This window comes from Meleagris gallopavo, chromosome 2 (genome assembly GCF_905368555.1).
Source record: "Meleagris gallopavo chromosome 2, MGAL_WU_HG_1.1, whole genome shotgun sequence".
NCBI lineage: Eukaryota > Metazoa > Chordata > Aves > Galliformes > Phasianidae > Meleagris > Meleagris gallopavo.
Window position 1 is genome coordinate 12,000,594 of NC_139405.1, and position 18,609 is coordinate 12,019,202.

At 41.0% G+C, this 18,609-nt stretch overlaps 1 protein-coding gene across 16 annotated transcripts in view; it reads left to right on the forward strand.

Moving 5' to 3' along the window:
* Positions 1 to 11,323: 11,323 nt before the first annotated feature.
* The window catches only part of TASP1 (taspase 1), a 73,241-nt gene continuing 65,955 nt past the window's right edge, over positions 11,324 to 18,609 (forward strand). For 15 of the 16 annotated variants that reach the window (XR_014881866.1, XM_085218920.1, XM_085218927.1 and 12 more), the window contains exons 1-4: positions 11,324 to 11,460; positions 12,500 to 12,717; positions 13,878 to 13,945; positions 15,636 to 15,704. Coding sequence is in view for 15 of the 16 variants with exons in the window: in XM_085218920.1 (XP_085075046.1) it covers positions 12,573 to 12,717; positions 13,878 to 13,945; positions 15,636 to 15,704 (282 nt within the window). In the remaining variant the exon portion in view is untranslated. Of the gene's footprint in view, positions 11,461 to 11,507; positions 12,077 to 12,499; positions 12,718 to 13,877; positions 13,946 to 15,635; positions 15,705 to 18,609 lie in introns of those variants that run through there. The other variant, XM_085218921.1, reaches the window with a different exon arrangement.

The following is an 18,609-nucleotide window of genomic DNA, read 5'->3' on the forward strand; positions in this document are numbered from 1 at the left end:
TTAAGTACAATGACACAATAAAAAACAGGACTGTCGAAAGTGATACAAAATTAATTTTTCTAGTAACTTAACGCAGGTCTGATAACTCAGTTTGACTCCAAGTTGGCCATTTCTAGAGCTCACACTGGAGCGTCAGCTAGGCTTATAAAGAGTTAGTATTACAAGTGGAAATCACAGGAGGGTTTGATTTACTTCTGTACTTGAGAAAGATCAGACAACTAGAGATGAAGAGCCATGTATGTTTTCTATTTTACCTTCAAAAAATGTGTTCTTTTCAATCAAGAGCAAGTCAGCTTTTTGTTCTCTTCATATTTCAGTTAATGTCCAAAAATAACAGTAAGTCGTGCCATTACATTAAAAACAACAAAACATGAATGAATCAACCAACTAAAATACTATTTTCTTCAAAAATAATGGTATGAGCATATTGCTATTTAGAACTCCTACAGTAATTAGATCATTTTTGCCCTTGTCGTAAACCAGGAGTTGAATACCTCAACTTCAGTTCTATACCAAAAAGTAGTAGCTATGATGGTAGGGTAATTTTCATTATTCATTTTTATAAAGCACTTTGAAAATATGCTATCTTTTGAATGGAAAAAAAAAAAAAGAGCAAATTTACACGCAGAGGTCTGTTACCCTTTTGCTGCAAAAAGCAAGAAGAGGTGTGACGGGAAGGCCTGCTGTCTAGTTTATCTTTCCTGTGTTTCACGCAGTGTTACAGATGAGAATATTTTTGTCTGGGCTTTGAATCCAATCTAGATAAATGTCACTTAAGGTCATGATTACTTTATATCCTCCTCTTCACTAATGTATGAGTAATCTGTACTTGGTACTGTTCCAGCTCTGTATTTCAGCCTTGAGAGACTGTGCATGTTTTAAACAACTTTGCTCCTAGCCTCCAGCAATCACACTGGCAAGCATTGCTCCTGGCCCATTCCTGAAGAGACTCACAATTCAAAGGCTGGTTGCCACATCTTCTTGGGCAGATGCTCTCGGATCACATCCCACACACTGCTTGGCATTGCACAGCTCCATAGCTTTGCACAGGAATTCTGCTTGTTGCACTTGGACCTTCTGCTCTTTACATTTCTGGGGTAAGGGAGAAGGGAAGGATGGTTGAGGCAAGTATGGTTTGTATTGACTTCTGACAGCATGAGTCAGAAGAGCATTGTAAGTCTGAGCTGCTGTGAAAAAACTGTCCATCGCAGTCCACATCGTGTGCGGCTCAACCACTGCTCAAGTGAGTTGGCAATTTGTTTGTGGAAAATTTAAGTCTTAACAGAACTGGTTAGTAAAGTGACTAAGAATAGCAAAGTGACTGTACTAGGGTGATTGTGATGCATACATGTGATTAGAGTTGAAATCATGTAGCTAGGATTCATTCTTGGGGAGTGCAAAATCCTTCTGCATAAACTTCTTCTCTTCCTCATCAACTCATCTGCTTCTCTCCTTAGGTCAATGCTTGGGCAACCCAAACAAGACTGGCTGAGCCCCAGGTGTAGATGCTTTAGGCTGGAGAGGGGTTTGAGCTGGGTGGCACAGCCAGAGCCATCGGTCCCTTTCCTGGAAGTGGTGACTGAGTGGCACCAGCGGGGGGGAGAGGTGGGGAGCTGTGTGGTGATAAACGATGCGTGTGGTTTTGACCAAGGGTGTCCTGACAGCCAGATGTGGGAAAGACGGTCAGTAATTACCAAACTAACCACAAGTTATGCTTCCCCTCCTACCCCCAAATACATGAGAAGCTTCCATGTCTGTTCAATCACTGGCAGGTGAAGAGTCAAATGAGAAACATTTGGTGACTTTTAGAGTTTTGTGTGAGAAAATTAAATTTGAGTGCTTACAAACCAAACCATGTCAGAGAGAAAACCAAGAGTGAAGCTTTTGAAATTAGCTGGCGTTTTTTTCTGGTTACTACCAATGGATTCTTTTCTTTGAGCTGTGGTCTGTGAGGAAGATGCCGTGATGGGAAGCGTTATGCTATATCTTGATGTTCTACTGCTTGGCTTTTGCAGAATAACTGTTTTGATTGAGGATTTCTAATCTAAATGTATTCCAGTGTGGGGAAATAAAAAGCCCAGAACCCTCATTCTTCATGGAAGCGCATCTTCCTCACCTGGCTTACCACCTCAATCCATAGGAGCTGACAGACCACATCAGTGAACATAGTAACTGTTCACAGTGATGTGCTGCATAAGGGGCACCTACAGAGTTTGCAGTTGGAAGGATGCTGCGTGAGTTGTAACAAGCTCAACAGCTGTCACCACTTTTGTATTAACATTGAAACAGATGTTTCTGCTGCAGCACTGGTGCAGCAGACCAGTGGTATAGAAAAGGAACACAAATGTGGGACTTAGTTTAAAGGCAGCTGGTTTTCTTAAGAGGACAAAAATTTACACTTGATGGCAAAGCATGCTGCCTTGGTTGGCAAAGATGCATTCATCACAGACTGGCTACCGTACTGTGCTGTAAACCAAATTTTTGGTAAGGTGGAAGGTACAATATGAAGAAGGCTAACAGCAGTGAACTTAAATGCATGTATTAAAAAGCTTGTAGATAAAAAAGTGCAAATTCTGTCCTGAAGTAAACTTGCATAGATCTTTGAATTGATCTCTATCTCTCCGAAATGTGAATTTGCTGATAGAGCTCAAGAGCAGGAACTGAGGGAGGAGAATGAAATTTTTCCCCCATTTGACATCCTGAGAATGAAAGCTTCCAACAAAAGAGAATGATTTTGCCAATTTTTCTTAAGGTTTCATAGTGAATTTAAGACTCTCAAACTCTCTTTATTGCAGTTGGATCAGTATCACAGTGTTTGAAGAGGAGGTTATTGCAAAGACTGATCTACTGAAACTGTATCATACCTTAACTGCAATAAAACAACTTCGGTTTGGACTAAATCATTATCCATGGAGAGCTGCAGAAAGCTACCAGGCATGTCTAAACTCATAAAAATAATGAGATGGTAAAACCCGTGGAGAGAACTAGTCCAGGATTTACTTAGTCACCAACTTGGCCTCTTTTGCCAAACTATGTACTTACAAATTGTCATATTGGAATCTGCACTGTGTTTTGTGTGGGCTCAAAGAGAAATGATATCTGACTCTGAAAACCACTGTTCTGAGTCCCGGCTTACTGGTTTCCCATAATGGTTGATGGAGAGTTGACTCTCCTGCTGCAATGACCAGTACTTACTCAGTACACATATAAATCACTTTCCATATTTGAGGAGTAAAGACAAAACCTTGCAGGGATTTACTGCTAGTGGTTATTTTGGCAACAGCTGATGAATGCATATTTGAAACATCATTTCTCATAATTCCTGTGCCTTAGGATTTGGCTGCCATCTAGTTATAACTGTGAAAGCTGGCTGAGAGAGGAACGCAATCTTCTCGAGTTAGCATCTCCTGAGATGCTATGGAACCAACACTGGAAATAACTGTGAGTGGGTGTTGAGCAGAAGGGGGTACTTGGAATGCTATTTAGACAGGTCCAGGGTGCTCGAGTATTTTCCTCATGTAAAGTGTCCCATTATCTGGAAAAAGTATTATTTTACTGGCTGGAAGTTAAAGAAGGGGCCTCTTCATTTGCAGAGGAAACAACAAGTGTGCCTGGAAAAGATTGGGGGCTTACTTGTGCTACCTGCAAAGATCAGACAGTCTTTTAGGGAGATTAATAGTCTAATATCTGAGTGGATTGATTCCAGTCTCTACAGTTGCCTTCAGATCTTGTTCTCCTTGTGCATGCAATCACTCAGATGTCAATTCCAGTTCATATTTGCTGGTGCATCCAGCTTCTTTTTCTGTTAAACATAGAAAAGAGTTGCAAAGGTCCTGAACTGAACTGGAATGGTTGATATAGGGTTGTATTTTTATGTTCCTGTTTTTTTTTTTTTTTTTTTTTTTTTTTTTTTTAAGAAATATATGTATTTATTAGTTCTACATGGCTGCTTCCCAGATAGCTTTGGCACTCCAACCAAGAATCTGTCTTTGAATGGATTGTTTGAGGTTCCCTCTCATCTGGGCCAAAGGGAATAGAAGGATGCAAGTCTCTCTCTTCCTCCTTTTCTGCTGTCTTTTCTCAGCTTTTTTGTCCTTTAGTATGCTTCCAAAAGCACTAAAACACCCCAAAGTGAAGGTTCAACAATTTGTTGCCTGAAATGCCTCCTGTCTGAAAATGGGGATAAAATGGGTTTGTTTGGTCAGAAGCTCTTTGTCTAGAGAAATTTTCTGCTTGCCCCATTTAAAAAAATAAAAAATAAAAAATAAAAAGAAGTATTAACAATGAAATATGAACTCTGATGAAAAAGCTATCTTTCTTATCTCCATAAGTATTTCTATTTCTGCTTCATTTTTTCCCAGGAGCCACAGCTTAGCATCTTCAGCTCCAAATTATAGTCTGCCTTCAAGTTTTTAAGTGAAGTTATATGTTCTTTCTAGTTTAAAATCATCAGTCCTAAGTAGGTTGTAAATATCAGAGGTATCAGATGGTTTCTTCCCTCTCTTTTTACTTTGTTGACATCACTGTAACAAACTAGTAAAATATCTGAGTGTCATAGAATCACAGAATCATTTGATTTGGAAGGGACCGCTGAAGGCCATCTCATTCACCTCCCCTGAATGGAAGCATCTACATTACATCAGGTGCTCAGAGCCCTGTCCAACCTGACCTTGAGTGTCTTCAAGGATGGGGCATTCATCACCTCTCTGGGCAACATGTTCCAGATGGCCTGATTTGAGTGGATCTCATGCTGTGTTGCCTGGACTTGCTCAAAGGAGCTCCAAAATTTACCCACAAATTTCTGCAATGAATTTCCTCTGCTCAAAGGAGAAATTTCCAGCTACGGCATGTTAAAATGCTTCTTATAGGGATGTGCTTGTATCAGTTTGAATGTTAGCGAGCCTGCCTGGCTGCAAACACATTTAAATTCATATTGAGTACATGGGATCTCCTCCTTTGATGTTCAGTCAAAGAATAACTACCTACCCTCTGATGCCCTGCATTTCCCTAAACAGAAACCCAACATTAAAACAGTCATTCTAAGATCCAAAAATTAATTGGCTTGTCTAATATACACCTTCATTTCTCCTCAGATTTTATTTAGTTCTTTAATTATAGTACAGCAAGTTAGATGAAGCCTCACTGAAACCTCTCTGTTTGACATTCTTATTCTCTCTGCATTCATTCTTATTCTTATTAATAAACTAAGATAGGAAATAAGATCTTTTTCAATAGGAAATAAAACTAGAAGTGTACACTTCAAAACTCAAAGTGCAAGAAGAAATCTGAGATGATGAGCAAGACCAAAATCAAGTACAAGTGGAAATGTAAAAAGAATAAAGGAAGCCTTTCATTTAAAATATGTATGCTGAGGAATGATTTATAGAAGAAGATCACCTTCTTGTTGGAGTAGCACTGCAAATCTAGAAGAAAAACAAGGACCAGAAATAAAGAAGAAATAAGGAATATTTAATTTGGAAATAGGCACCAGTGGCAAGGAAGAACTTAAGTTAATTAGAAACATCACAAAACAAGCAGAAGTGGACATCTGGATTTGAAACACCGTTCTCCTGGAGAGGACGGCAGGACTGAACTGACAACACTTCTAGCTTCCCCTCTAAAGGAAGGAGGGTTCTATGATCATACTGCTCATCCTTCAGTCTGTCAGCATACCTTTCATAATTTGAACCTGTTGGTCAACTTCAAGGAGATTTGACAATATTAAAGTCAAAATCTGTGTAGCTCACAATCAGCCAGGTGTTGTGTTGCCTCTTAGCTGCAAGAAAGGACCGTTGGGAAGAGAAAACTGGAAGCAAAAGGAGCATAGGACCTTATACGAGATGTGAAGATGAATGCAAAAAGTGGAATTGAAGCTTTGTGTAGCCCTGAAGTCCATCTTTGGCAGGGTCAACGCTGTGTGTCAAAGGAAAACTGCACAAGTGCCATGCTTGAAAAGTTAGACAGTTCCATCTCAGATATAACGATTGCGATCTGAGAGTCAAAAAAGTACATCAAGAAATCTATTCAGCTCAACTCAACATCACAGTGAAGAATAAGATTTATTTTTTTTTTAATTTATTTTACGGAAGAAAAAAAAAAGGAAAAAGAATTGGCAACACAGCAACTCATAACTGAGGTATGGGTTGCATGTTATAACCCAAAGATTTGGGTTATATGAGGCCAAAGATTTTCAAAGGGTTTTTGGACTTCACGTTATTTCCTTGTGGTTTTATCCAGGAGAAAAGGAAGCACCTGATAGCACCAGAGACAAAAGCTTATCTCTATAAGCCATATAATTCTGCATCTATGAAATGTTTTACTTCTGTAAGAGACCTTAGCTGAAATGAAACTGATGGTGAGAGATATCTTGTACAAAGCATAAGTTTACTTCATCCATACTGTTCAATATATGCTATTTTTTTTTTACTTATCCAATCTATAAACAGAGATGTATAGATACATGCTTGTAGTGCATTACTCAGTAAGCACAATGTAATTTTTATATGGATATGTAAATAATTTCTAATTGAAGAGTGAAGAAGTGTCTTCTTTTTATTTTTTTAAATATCTGTAACTACCAAATCGCATCTAGAAGAAGTTAAAAATCAGATAGGTCTTTTAAATGTCTCTTCCTCTATCACATCTTCATTTTGCAAATCACTTATCTGACTTCCTCCTCTCCAGCCTTCTTTTATCCTCTATGACTGACATACTCTTCTCTGACCTTCACTTCTTTGGTCTTTTCTGGCCTCCTTTTTCCTAATCCCACCTCATTTTTTGTTTTGTTTTGGTTTTTTATTTGTTTTTTAAATTCATATGTGTATGTGTTTTATTTTGTTTTCTCTGACTATTTTTCCTAGTATCTTCTCTGCCTGATCTTTTTTACATATCTGTCTCTCATAACCTTCTCCAACTTTTCTCTTTTCTTCTCATTATCTGTGATATCCTTTTCACTGATCTTTGACCTTCTTTGACCATATTTTCTCAGACTTTCTTTCCTTTCTCCTTCTATGCTCCTTTTCTAAAACCTCTTTATCTTTGCTCTGCTTTTCTGTGTTCTGCTCTCTCCTTCTCTTCTCTAGTTCTTCCTGGCTGCTTGGACATCTCTAGAGCTGGCCTTTGACCTTCTTCCGCATGTTGCCTTACATTCTTTTCTCTTGTCCCTACTTGATCACTGCTTTGGCCCCATTGACCCCAGCTGATACATTTTGATGTTCTTACTTTGTGCTTCTCTTACCTTCTTCAGCACTACTTCACCTTCTAATTCTTCTTTTCCCTACTCTCCTCTTCCAGCCTTTCCAGCCTCTCATTTCCTTCCTCTCCCAACTTCTGTTAATGCCATTCTAAATCCTGAAATGCTCTTGACTTTTGTTTTAATTATATTCCAAATGTTTGTTTAATGCTGTTTTTTGCTTTGGGGTTTTTTGTTTGTTTTTTGTTTTGTTTTGTTTTTGAGAAAAAGCTGATTGTGGGTCATGTCTGATTGCAGAGAAAAATAACAACTCCTGATTCTAAGTGCGTGATATGCTTTTAACGTTGCTCCAGACATACATCCTACAGTCATAGTGGTCAGTACATTGAAGTGTGTATTCACATGAGAATAAAATAATAAGCAATATAATGCCCTGAATTTGCAAGATTAATTTACAGGTGCGACGAAAGTGCCAAATATTCCAACTTTCTGAACTTTTACAAAACAAACCCAAACTTTCCTGCCAGCCATCACCTTTTCTAAAGTAGGCTTTTTTGCTACTTACGAGGTCCTGACTAGCTTCTGTGTTGTATGAGAGGGGTTACATTTTGCTCATCCATTGCATAGATTCGATAGATACAAGTTGAGGAGGTATTGAAGAATGCAGGTCGAAATGATTACCTGTTCGTATTGTGTGAGGTAACACTCCTAGTGAGTATTAATCCATGGTTTAAGACTACATACAAGGGTCAAATATCTGTGGAACATCCTTCTTCTCTTCCTCATATGCCTTCAAGTGGTATAGTGATTATTCAGAATAGATACAGTCACAGCCAAATTGCATGAATGTGTAGTGCTGCTTAGGGACTCTTTATGTGTAAGCTCTGACTTGTTTTTTTTCCTCAGGCTCTCCAGGGAAATTATGTGATATAATCTGATCATCTGTTTTGCTTGCTTTTCCATCTCTTAAGCATCTACTTGCTTTACATTTTAAGCAATTTTTAGAGCTTGTGCTTCATCTCTCTCTGTTGCTCGAAAAATGGCTACAACAATATATGTAGTATGTTGGACATTGGCAATGACAAGGAAGTGGCCTTGAAGGAAAGGCTTCTAGCCTTTCCAAGTTAGAAAATGCCCTTTGCCTGCTAGTTGACTACTAGTACTTGTTTTTTACTTAGACAAAGAGCTACAAAAAATATTGGGAAAAAAATAATAAGGGAATTATTAACTTTATTTTGGAGACTTCAGAACAACACAGAACGAAACTTCTTGGATTATTTCCTTCTGAAAATAAAGCTGTAGTTTTGTAGCTAACAAAGTAATTCCTTTTGCTTCACGTTACACACAGTTTCTACTCTTCAAAAGCTTTTAAATTGTACTGTTAATTGCAAGGGCAAAACAGTTACGCTTTAAGCTCCCCGTGTTCTCCTACCCATTTGGTAAAACTGTGTTGCATTGAAAAAATAGTGTGATTGACATGGCTCCGCATTTTTCTTAGTTTTGCTAATAAAACAGATGATGTATTGGCAGGATTTTGAATGGTACATCTTGTACTGAGTATTAGCAGCTTCATATTGTTGGGGGCTATGGTTTTTTTGTTGTTTTATATTTGTTTGGGTTTCTTTTAGATTTGGTTTGGGTTTGGTTGTCTTCTGCTTTGGAGCCGTGTGAAGATATTCTTTCATCTGGAAAACTCTGAGATCAGTAATAAGATTTTACAGAAAGGTCAGTCTGATTGGTAAGTAAATTGGCTAAATTCCACTAAAATTAAGGGAGTTATGCCAGACTACAGTATCAGGAGGTCTGTGATCAAAAGCATTTCTATTAAATGAGTGGATCTACTGTTTCCAGCAAAAGAACATCAAAACTGTGTGAAAAATTAACTTTCCTCTTGGGACAACATAAGTGTGCCTTCTCTCTCTCAGGCTATTGCTGCAGCTCTGCATAAGCCTGGCAAGAGACAGAATTGTAGAATGGCTTGGGTTGGGAGGAACCTTAAAGATCACTGAGCTCCAACCCCTTGCCATAGACAGACACCTCCCACCAGCTCAGGCTGCCCAGGGCCCCATCCAACCTGGCCTTAAGTGCTTCCAGGGATGGATCACCACAACTTCTCTGGTTAAAAAAAAAAAAAAAAAAAGAAGAAGAAAAGGGGAAAAAAAAAATAAAAATAGGCAACACACAAAAGGAAGTAGCATGTTATTCTTTCTTTGCCTGAAAGGAGTATCCAATGTGTTTCTCCCAGTTCATGATAACTTGATTTTACAAGCAGAAGAGATGATCAAAGAGGATAAATCATACTATATTATAATTCTTCCACTGGAATGTTGATTTCTTGCTGTATGAAAAAGTCTCTTGACTTTCCTGTCTACTTTGTGGAAATAAAGCTTATTTGTTTACAGTTACAATAAAGGTAAACTTGGAAATCTTTGCTCTTTCCCTAGAAGGAGAGAGAATGCTGAAGATACAGTCTGAAGAAGTAATAGGAATGTGGCTTTAAAAAAATAAAAAAAGCCCATCTCAAAATTTCTAAGTGAGATGGGCTTTGGACTATGAGTGAATTCTATATATTGCAGTATAAAAATAAATATAAATATATATATATATATAAATGTATTTTGGTCCAGTTGAGCTTAATTAGAGAGAAGAGCATGACTGAAAAATTATTTTTCGTTGCCAACAGCTGGCTCAGTGCTGAAGTGTGGCTAAGATAGGAGAATAAAATGTGTTAATAGTTCATAGTTATATCCCAGAGATGTGCATTTATATAACTAAGGACACCACTTATCCAAGCTTCTGGTCAGACAAAGAAGCTATTAAAAGTATTAACTGCAGTTGGTAAAATATTCATGAGCTTCTTTCTTCACTTGTTGTCTTCTCCAAACGAGGCTTTTTTAGCATCTTTTGGTCTGTTTTCTGTCAAGCACAGATGTATCAGTAATTAGAAAGGCCAGGCTTTTTCATGCTATTGTTTGTGAGTAGTGAATAATGAGAAAGGATAGATATTATGCATTGCATAATGTGCTTCCTTAAGGCACGTGCTTAAAGACTAGCGAACATAGAAGGATAAATATTTAATTTCAAATAATGCTTTGTGAGGGAAAAAAAGCAGTTTGTTACAAATCTAATCCAAATCAATCACATAAGGGGAAGAGATTGCTCAATTCACGATGGCGCTGATTTCGCTGTGTAAAACCTAAAAACCTCTTGCCATCACTGTCTAATATAGGGCGCTCGATGAGACTGAAATTCTGTTGCTAAAATCATCCAACTGTAAAAAAGCAAAGCAAAGCAAAACAACCAACCCTCGAAAAAGAGCATCCAGATATGATTTTGTTATGCACCTTGCTTACAGCTCCTCATAACTGTATGTAATGCCAACAGTTTTTGGCATGGGATAATGACTTAGGTTTGTCACTGTGTTCTGCTTATTGTGTTGTGTGGCTGTTTTCAGTACATTTTTTTTCTGCCTTTCTTTGTTGTGGAGGAGGAAGAGAGAAGGAATGAGAAGTTTGTTAATCAATACTGCGCTGCAGGGGTGTGGAGAGGTGGGGGTCAGCCTTTTCTCCCAGGGAGCAGTGTTAGGATGAGAGGGAATGGCCTCAAGCTGTGCCAGGGGAGGTTCAGGTCGGATACTGGGAAAAGTCAATTCTCAGGACGTGGCGATGCCTCGGAGCGAGCTGCCCAGGGAGGTGCTGGAGGTGTCCCGGCACAAGGCCCGCACCTCACGTGCCTCTGCAGAGGCCGAGGGCCGGCCGGGGGAGAGGGGGAAGCCGAGGAGCAGGAGAGCTGCCTGGCACGACTAGTGACAGAAACGCACAGAATCGGTGAATTTCATTTCATTTGATTGTATTGCAGGTAGCCATGAGGAGCCGCTTCGGCTGGTGTGCCTGAAGGGGGCGGCTATGACAAACCAGCCCTAAGGAAAGGCGGCAGGGGGAGCGGTAGGAGCAAGGCCGGTGCCGAACGCCTTCCTACCCCCGCGAAACGCAAGGCGCCTCGCCGCCATTTCCGCTCCGAGCGGCGCGGCGGACAGCGGCAGCAGGCCGTCCGGGGCCGAAGCACCGCGGTCGGCGCCTTCGCGCCAGAGGGCGGGGCTTTCCCGCTCCGCCCACCAATCGGCCACTTCCCCTACGCGAGGCTACTTCCGGTCGCCTGGCCCGCCGCGCCCAATGGGAGAGAGGCAGCGGGGCGGGACGCCTCATCCTCACCGAGGCAACGGGCGGGCGGACGGTTCCGGGTGTGCGCGAGGCTGACGGCAGCGGCGGGTGAGTGCTGCGCGCCTGGGTCCGCCCTGCCCCGCCTTAGCCCGCCAATCCCCGCCTCCTCTCGGCCCGGCCTCTCCCGCCTGCCCGCTCCCCCTCGTCCCCCCGAGCCTCCGCTGTTGGCGGCGGGGCGGTAGCGGCCGCACGGGCGGCTGCTGTCCGCGCGCGTCCGGCGGGGCGGGCTTCCCGGTGACGTCAGCCCCGCGCGGCGGCCCCGCCCCCCTGCGCGTTGCCACGGCGACGGCGGGACCACGGCGGGCCCGCGGCCCTCGGGCGCCCCCGGGCCGGGACCCGAGGCGCGGTCGTGCGGGGGTTCCTCGCTTCGTCCTCCCGGGAATTTTCCCCAATAAAAGTTTCTTTTACGCGTTATTCGTATGCTGGGATTCAGTGGAAATAGTGCTAGTTGCTTGTACGACTGCTGACTCTGTGTTAACACGCGGTTTCTACGTCCTCCTCGTAACATAACGGCATCACGCAGGTGGATGCGGTGTATGGCTTCAGGGCAGCGGGTCGTGCAGGTCACATGTAAAACTCTTGTGTATGGGTTTTGGCTTTTGCCAGGGTTGTAGTAGTGCTGCTTAGGATCTTCAGCATCGGCTGGGATCTTCACTCTTAAGAGGTATGGGTGGTGCCTATCAAACATCACTGCGTTAGGAACTAATTAGTCTTGCTAGGTTTTAATAGGTTTTAATGTTAAACAAAAGGAGACTGTGGAGAGCAGCTTTTTCTCTATTGTGAGCAAGCCTTGGATCGGCTAATCTGTAAAGATTTCTGGGAAGTTGGCTAGGTTGAAGTTCAGTCTCTTCCTGGAAGCCTGCAGTTTGGGTTCGACTTGCATCATGGACTTTTTCAACTGAATTGGTTATCTTGAGTCGCATGAATGCTGCTAACTAGGGAGGAGAGAGAGCTTAGAAGCTTTCTTTTAGCAGGCGTGTGCTCTTTCATTCCAACTTGTCTTCCAGAAATTCTTGCTGATGTTGATTTATGTGAAATATGTCTGTTGGTAATCAGTATCCAATGTATGCATATGATTTGGTTTTAGGATGACTCTACTCCAGAATTTCTTTTTGAATGGAAGCATGCTCTTTTCCAGTAGAAGATGTTGATCCTAATGTATGATCATGGAGAAGGGGATAAGCTCCGTAGAAGTGTTACCTTCCAAATCATCTCAGGTTACAGCTGTAAAAGTGGTGGTCAAAGAGCCCGAAACAAAGCAGACCCAAAGAGGGAAACGAGTGGGATTTGTGCTTGTTCATGCAGGTAAGGTGTAGAAGCATAACAGCTGGAACTGCAGTAGTCTGTACACACAGTAAAGATCAACTGAAGTATCATATTGGCTTTTGTTTATTAGTGTGTTAATGAAGTGGCATGAACTTTGGATATAAATATGTAAGTGGAGAGTTTGATTGCACTGGCTGGAGAAACTAGTACTAAAAATGTAATTTTGGATGTTCTGAATGATGCATATCTATATTTATATCATTATGCATATTTGCTCCCTATAGAAAAGAAAATCCTTAATTTTAACAGTTAATAGAACTTACCTGAGTTGGTATTGGAAGATTTTGATATTCTATTTAAGAGCAAATTGAATTGATCAATATCTTGCTCTTTACTGTGTTATTTTACTGGTTTAAATTCCTTATTTTTTTCACTGCTGGTGTTTAAACTAATTTTATTAATTTCTTGAAGCTGGCTTTTAATAAAGGCGAGGAAATGGAAATTGAGATAAATACAAGCAATATAAATACAATTTTTTTTTATTATTTAAAAAAAACAAAACAAAATGGAATCTAAAAATCAGTGTACTAAGCTTGTCTGCTATTTTTCTGATAACATATTTAGTCACATAGGGGACTGATGAATTTCTTAGGTATGGAAATAGGGGACGGTGACAAAAAGCAGCAGAGTGGTTGGATGCAACAGGATAGAATAAGATGAAAAAAAACCTGATCTTTGTTTCATGAACCTCTCCTAGCTGTAGAGTATAGAGCTCTGAAAATGTAGTGCAAACAGGAGAAAATGAACACAATGGTAACTGACCAACTTGCCATTCTGCAGGGAAAGAAAAAATGGAGTTTTCCTTAAAACCAAACCTTTTTTTTTGCTGCACACTGATTTCAAATAAATAAAATAGCTGTGCTGGTCTCTAATGCACTTATCTGTAATCTCTTGGAGAGTGTTCATAGGAGCAGATTATATGATTTAAATGTGTGTACTCGTGTGTGTGAGCTCAGTCTCCTGTATTTTATTGAGTCTGTTTGAATGCATAATGTTGTCAGTTTCTAATATGAAAAGGGTGTGCCAGCGTAATCCTGAATAAGGTTGTTTCTTCTCTGCCTGTATCATAATTCTTGCTGCTGTTTGTAGCCAGTAGTTTGATAAGAGGTATAATCTCTTTTCCTTTTCCCTAACTGTAGGTGCAGGTTATCATTCTGAATCCAAAGCTAAAGAATACAAGCATGTGTGCAAAAGAGCCTGCCAGAAGGTATGTCTTACCAGCTCTGTAGTCCTGTAGTGGGTATGTAAGAAGTGTATTTGGGAGCACTGTCTCTTTGGTATGAATAGACATATCTTGGTTTAGCTGCTCTGACTGAATGTATTTCTAGAGGAAAAAAAGGAGTAGCAACAGCTAACATGGCTGCTCTACAGACTTGGTAGAGTGCATGGAGGTGAGGTGCAGCAACATTGTCATTTGGTGGTGGCAGATACCACACACCAAAGGAACAGTTGGGGAACAGTTCATAATTCACAGGATATTCATAAGAGTTTCCTGCGGCTCTGGGATTTCTGGAGTTGAATGTAGTGCCTGGATCTTTCTTTGTCAGTGTCCAGTCTTCTTGGAATTTATTTTGACTAGCGTCCAAATTGCTCAATAAATACAAGAATTTATAGAATTCCTTTCTTTTTGATGGCTCTTAACTTGTTAATGGGAGGGGAGGCAGCAAGGACAGAAACAACAAAAAACAAATGACCAAAGAAACAAATTAAGTTTCCAAAATTGTAAAAGAAGTAATGGCAAGATTTTAATTTCCATTGAAATATATATTTTTAATCTCTTCTGAGAACTTAGCTTTGGAGCTGGCAGCTCCTGTGTGCTAAGAGCTGAATGAGAAGCTGGAAGACTTATCTCCAAAATTTCTAATGCCTTTTTCTTTCTCCAGAGAGAGCATGCTGGGGAGTCTGGCAGGCCCTTCAGAAGTGCTTTTCAGAGTTGGAGTCTAATAATTATTAACACTTCATCTTGCAGTTCTGTGTCTCAATCCTAATACCAATGTTATTTTGTAATGAGAAACTTGAAAAATCATCCAAACTTAACATCAGCTTCCTTAAAATTGTGCACTAGACCTGATGATATTAATTTTCCAGCTAATTTGTGTGAGACAAGGTTGTTTGCTGTTGAACGCAAGTCTAATTTGAGAGTCTGTTTGGTTCCTTAAGTTCAGTAGCCAACATTAATAACTTGTATGAAGAGCAAACAGTCACAGGTTTGTTTTGCTACTAAAGATGCAGCCATAGTTGTTTTCTGGAGGTTCCCTGAGATAACTTGAATGTAAGGTCTTACCAGTCTGGATCTAGGAAACAATACTATATATAATATAGTATTATTTATATATATATGTGTGTGTGTGTATATATATATATATATATATATATATATATAGTATAATATATCCACTATATACTATAATATAAAAAATAGGCTCTAGAATTCTTTGTGTGTGTGTGTGTGTTTGAATGTGGACACACATATAAAATCTGGAGATAATACTATCTTATATGATTTGTTTTGAGCGTTGGCTTCTGGATGAGGTTGATTATGTTCAATTTCTTGACAGCTGCCATATATACTATTAGAGACTGTTGTTGAATCTTGGAAGGAAAATTAGAAACTCCTTGACTGAATCATTATGTTTGAGGATGCCAGGTATAAGAACTTATTTTGCTACAAATTTGATCATGCAAAAATCTGTTACTAAATGCAGTGTTGGAATATCTGATTTTTTTAAACTGCATCAGATCTACCCTCATGTGGAACATGCCAGCTTGTTTTTATGTCCTCTTAGATTTAATCCTAATTTAATGAATATTCTCTTTCAACAGATCTAGGAAAACATAGGACTTAGCTGCATAATATTAGAATTTCCTAATAATCAACTGAAAATTCTATTTTACAGGCAATCGAAAAGCTACAGGCTGGTGCTCTTGCAACAGATGCAGTGACTGCAGCACTTATAGAACTGGAGGTACGAGCTTCTGACTTTAGTAAAGGATCCCTATGAAGGAAAATAGGAGTAAAGCTAGAAGAATTTCTGAGATGTAAATGAGGAAGTTTAGTAACATGCTTGTTCCAGGTCCGCTAATCTCACATGGCAGTAATGACTGAAAAAGCAATTCCTTTTCTACTGTTAGCAGTCATTTTTCCTCTCCAACTTTACTAGTAAAGAAGGAAGGCAAGGTAAACATTGTGCAGTAAAAATGTGGTGTTGAAATTTATCGGCATATTCTCAGAAGATTAGCAGTGGATTTGCTTACACATGTTTGGAAAGTGTTAATTAATGTACTTGATAGGGTTAGCTTAAGGCAAGCAGTATGTGCTTTAATATGTGGTAGGCGTGCTGACTAGGTGCCAAAACTTCAGTCATACTTTTAACTTGGCAAGCTTCTTGGCTTTAAACAGTAATTGTGGTCTGCACTGAACTGTTCAAATATGCTTTCATGTGCTATCTTAAACATTAAAGTAGATATAGATGAGAGAAAAATATATCTCTGTCTATATCTATCATTATAGAAACACAGAATCATAGAATCCTTAGCGTTGGAGGGAACCTTTAAATGTCATCTAGTCCTGCAGTGAACAGGGTCACCATAGCTAGGCCAGGCTGCCCAGGGCCCAATCCAGCCTCGCCTTGGAAGTCACCAGGGATGGGGCATCAACCACATCTCCAGGCAACCTGTTCCTGTGCCTCACCACTCTCACTGTAAAAGACCTTTTTCTTATATCCAACCTAAATGTACCCTCTTGAAGCTTGAAGCCATTTCCCCTTGTTCTGTCACCACAGACCATGCTGATGAGTCTGTCCCCTCCTTTCATGTAGCTCCCCCTTAGATACTTGAAAGGCCGTTCTCAGGTCACCTTAGACCCTTCTCTTCTCCAGGCTGAACAGCCCCAGCTCTCTCAGCCTGTGCTCATAGGAGGGGTGTTCCATTCCTTGGATCATTTTTGTGGCCCTTCTCTGGACGTGCTTCTACAGGTCCATGTCTCTCTTGTGCTGAGGACTGCACATCTGGATGCAGTAATCCAGGTGAATCCTCACCAGAGTAGAGGGACAGGATCACCTCCCTCAGCCTACTGGCCATGCTTCTTTTGATGCAGCCTAGGGTACAGTTGGCTTTCTGGTATGTGAGGGCACATTGCTGGCTCATGTCCAGCTTGTCAGTACCCCCAGGTCTTTATTGGCAGGGCTGCACTCAATCCTTTCATCCTCCAGCTGGTATTGGTAGTGAGGATTGCCTTGACCAGGTGCAAGATTTTGCATTTGGATTTGTTGAACTTCATGAGGTTCTCCTGGGCCTTCTATTTGAGCCTCTCTAGGTCCCCTGGATGGTGTCCTGTCCATCTGGTGTGTTCACCGCACCCTACAGCTTGGTGTCATCAACCAACTTGCTGAGGGTGCATTTGACCCCACTGTCAGTGTCACTGATGAAGATGCTAAAGAGTATTGTTCCCCTGTGGGGCACCATTTGTCACCAATCTCCATCTAGACATTGAGCCATTGTCCACCACTCTATTGACTTGATCCTGCAGCCAGTTCTTCATTCATTGAACAAACCACCTATCAAATCCATATCTTCCCAGTCTAGAGAAAAGGATGTTGTGGGGTATCGTGTCAAGGGCCTTACTAAACTCCAGTAGATGACATCAGTGGCTCTTCCCTTGTCCATTGGTGCAGTGACACCATCATCAAAAGCCATTAGGTTGGTCAAGCAGGATTTGGCCTTGGTGAAACCATGCTGGTTCTCCTGTCTCTCTGTATCTTCCGTGTGCCTTAGCATAGCTTCCACGATCTTTTCTGGCACAAGAGACGAGACAGATAGGATGGTAGTTCCCAGGGTCATCCTTATTACTCTTCTTAATAATGGATGTGATGTTGCCTTTTTTCCAGTCACCAGGGGCTTCACCTGATTGCCATGACTTTTCAAGTATCATTGGGAGTGGGTTGGCAACTACATCAGCTAATTCCCTCAGCACTCTGGGATGCATCTCCTCAGGACCCATGGATTTGTGGATGTTCAGTTTCCTCAAGTGGTCACAAACCTAATTTTCTCTTAAACTGGGAGGAACATTGCTTCCCCAGTCCCCTCCTACCAAACATTTGAGGACTGTGTGACGAGAAGTTATCAGAGATGACTGAGAAGAAAGGTTTTTAAGTATCTCAGTCTTCTTGTCTGTTGTTACCAGCCTACCTTCATCACTCACTAGGGGGAGTATGTCCTCACTAGACTTTCCTTTTCTGGGTGAAGTACCTGTAGAAACCTTTCTTGTTCTTCTTGGCATCCCTTGCCAAGCTTAGTTCAAGCCTTGACTTTCCTGACCTGGTCCCTACGCAGCACAGCAGCCCAGCAGCTTTTTTGAACTCTTCCTACTGCCCCTTTTTCCACTGACTGTGCATTTTCTTCTTGCTCACCAGTTTGATCAGCAGGTCCTGGTTCAGCCATGCCAATCTCTTGCCTTCCTTTCCTGACTTGCTGCACCTGGGGATGGAGAGCTCCTGCGCACTGAGGAAAACTTCCTTAAAAATCTGCCAGCTTTCCTACACACCTTTGCCCATGAGGACAGTTTCCCAGGGTGTTTTGTTGACCCACTTTCTGAAGAGCTGGAAGTGAGGTTTGCTAGAATTTAGCATCCTAATTTTACTCTTTGCCTGTCTCACATCCCTCTGGAGTATGAACTTAATTGTAGCATGGTCACTACCAGCCTCCGGTCCTGATCTACGAGTCAGTGCGCTTGCATCGGTGAGCAACAGGTCCAGTACTGCATCCCCGCTGGTGAGACCTTCTATTACTTGACTCAGGAAGTTATCCTCAATGCATTTCAGGAGCCTTTTGGATTGCTTATAGCTCACCATGCTACTTTTCTAGCAGATGTCT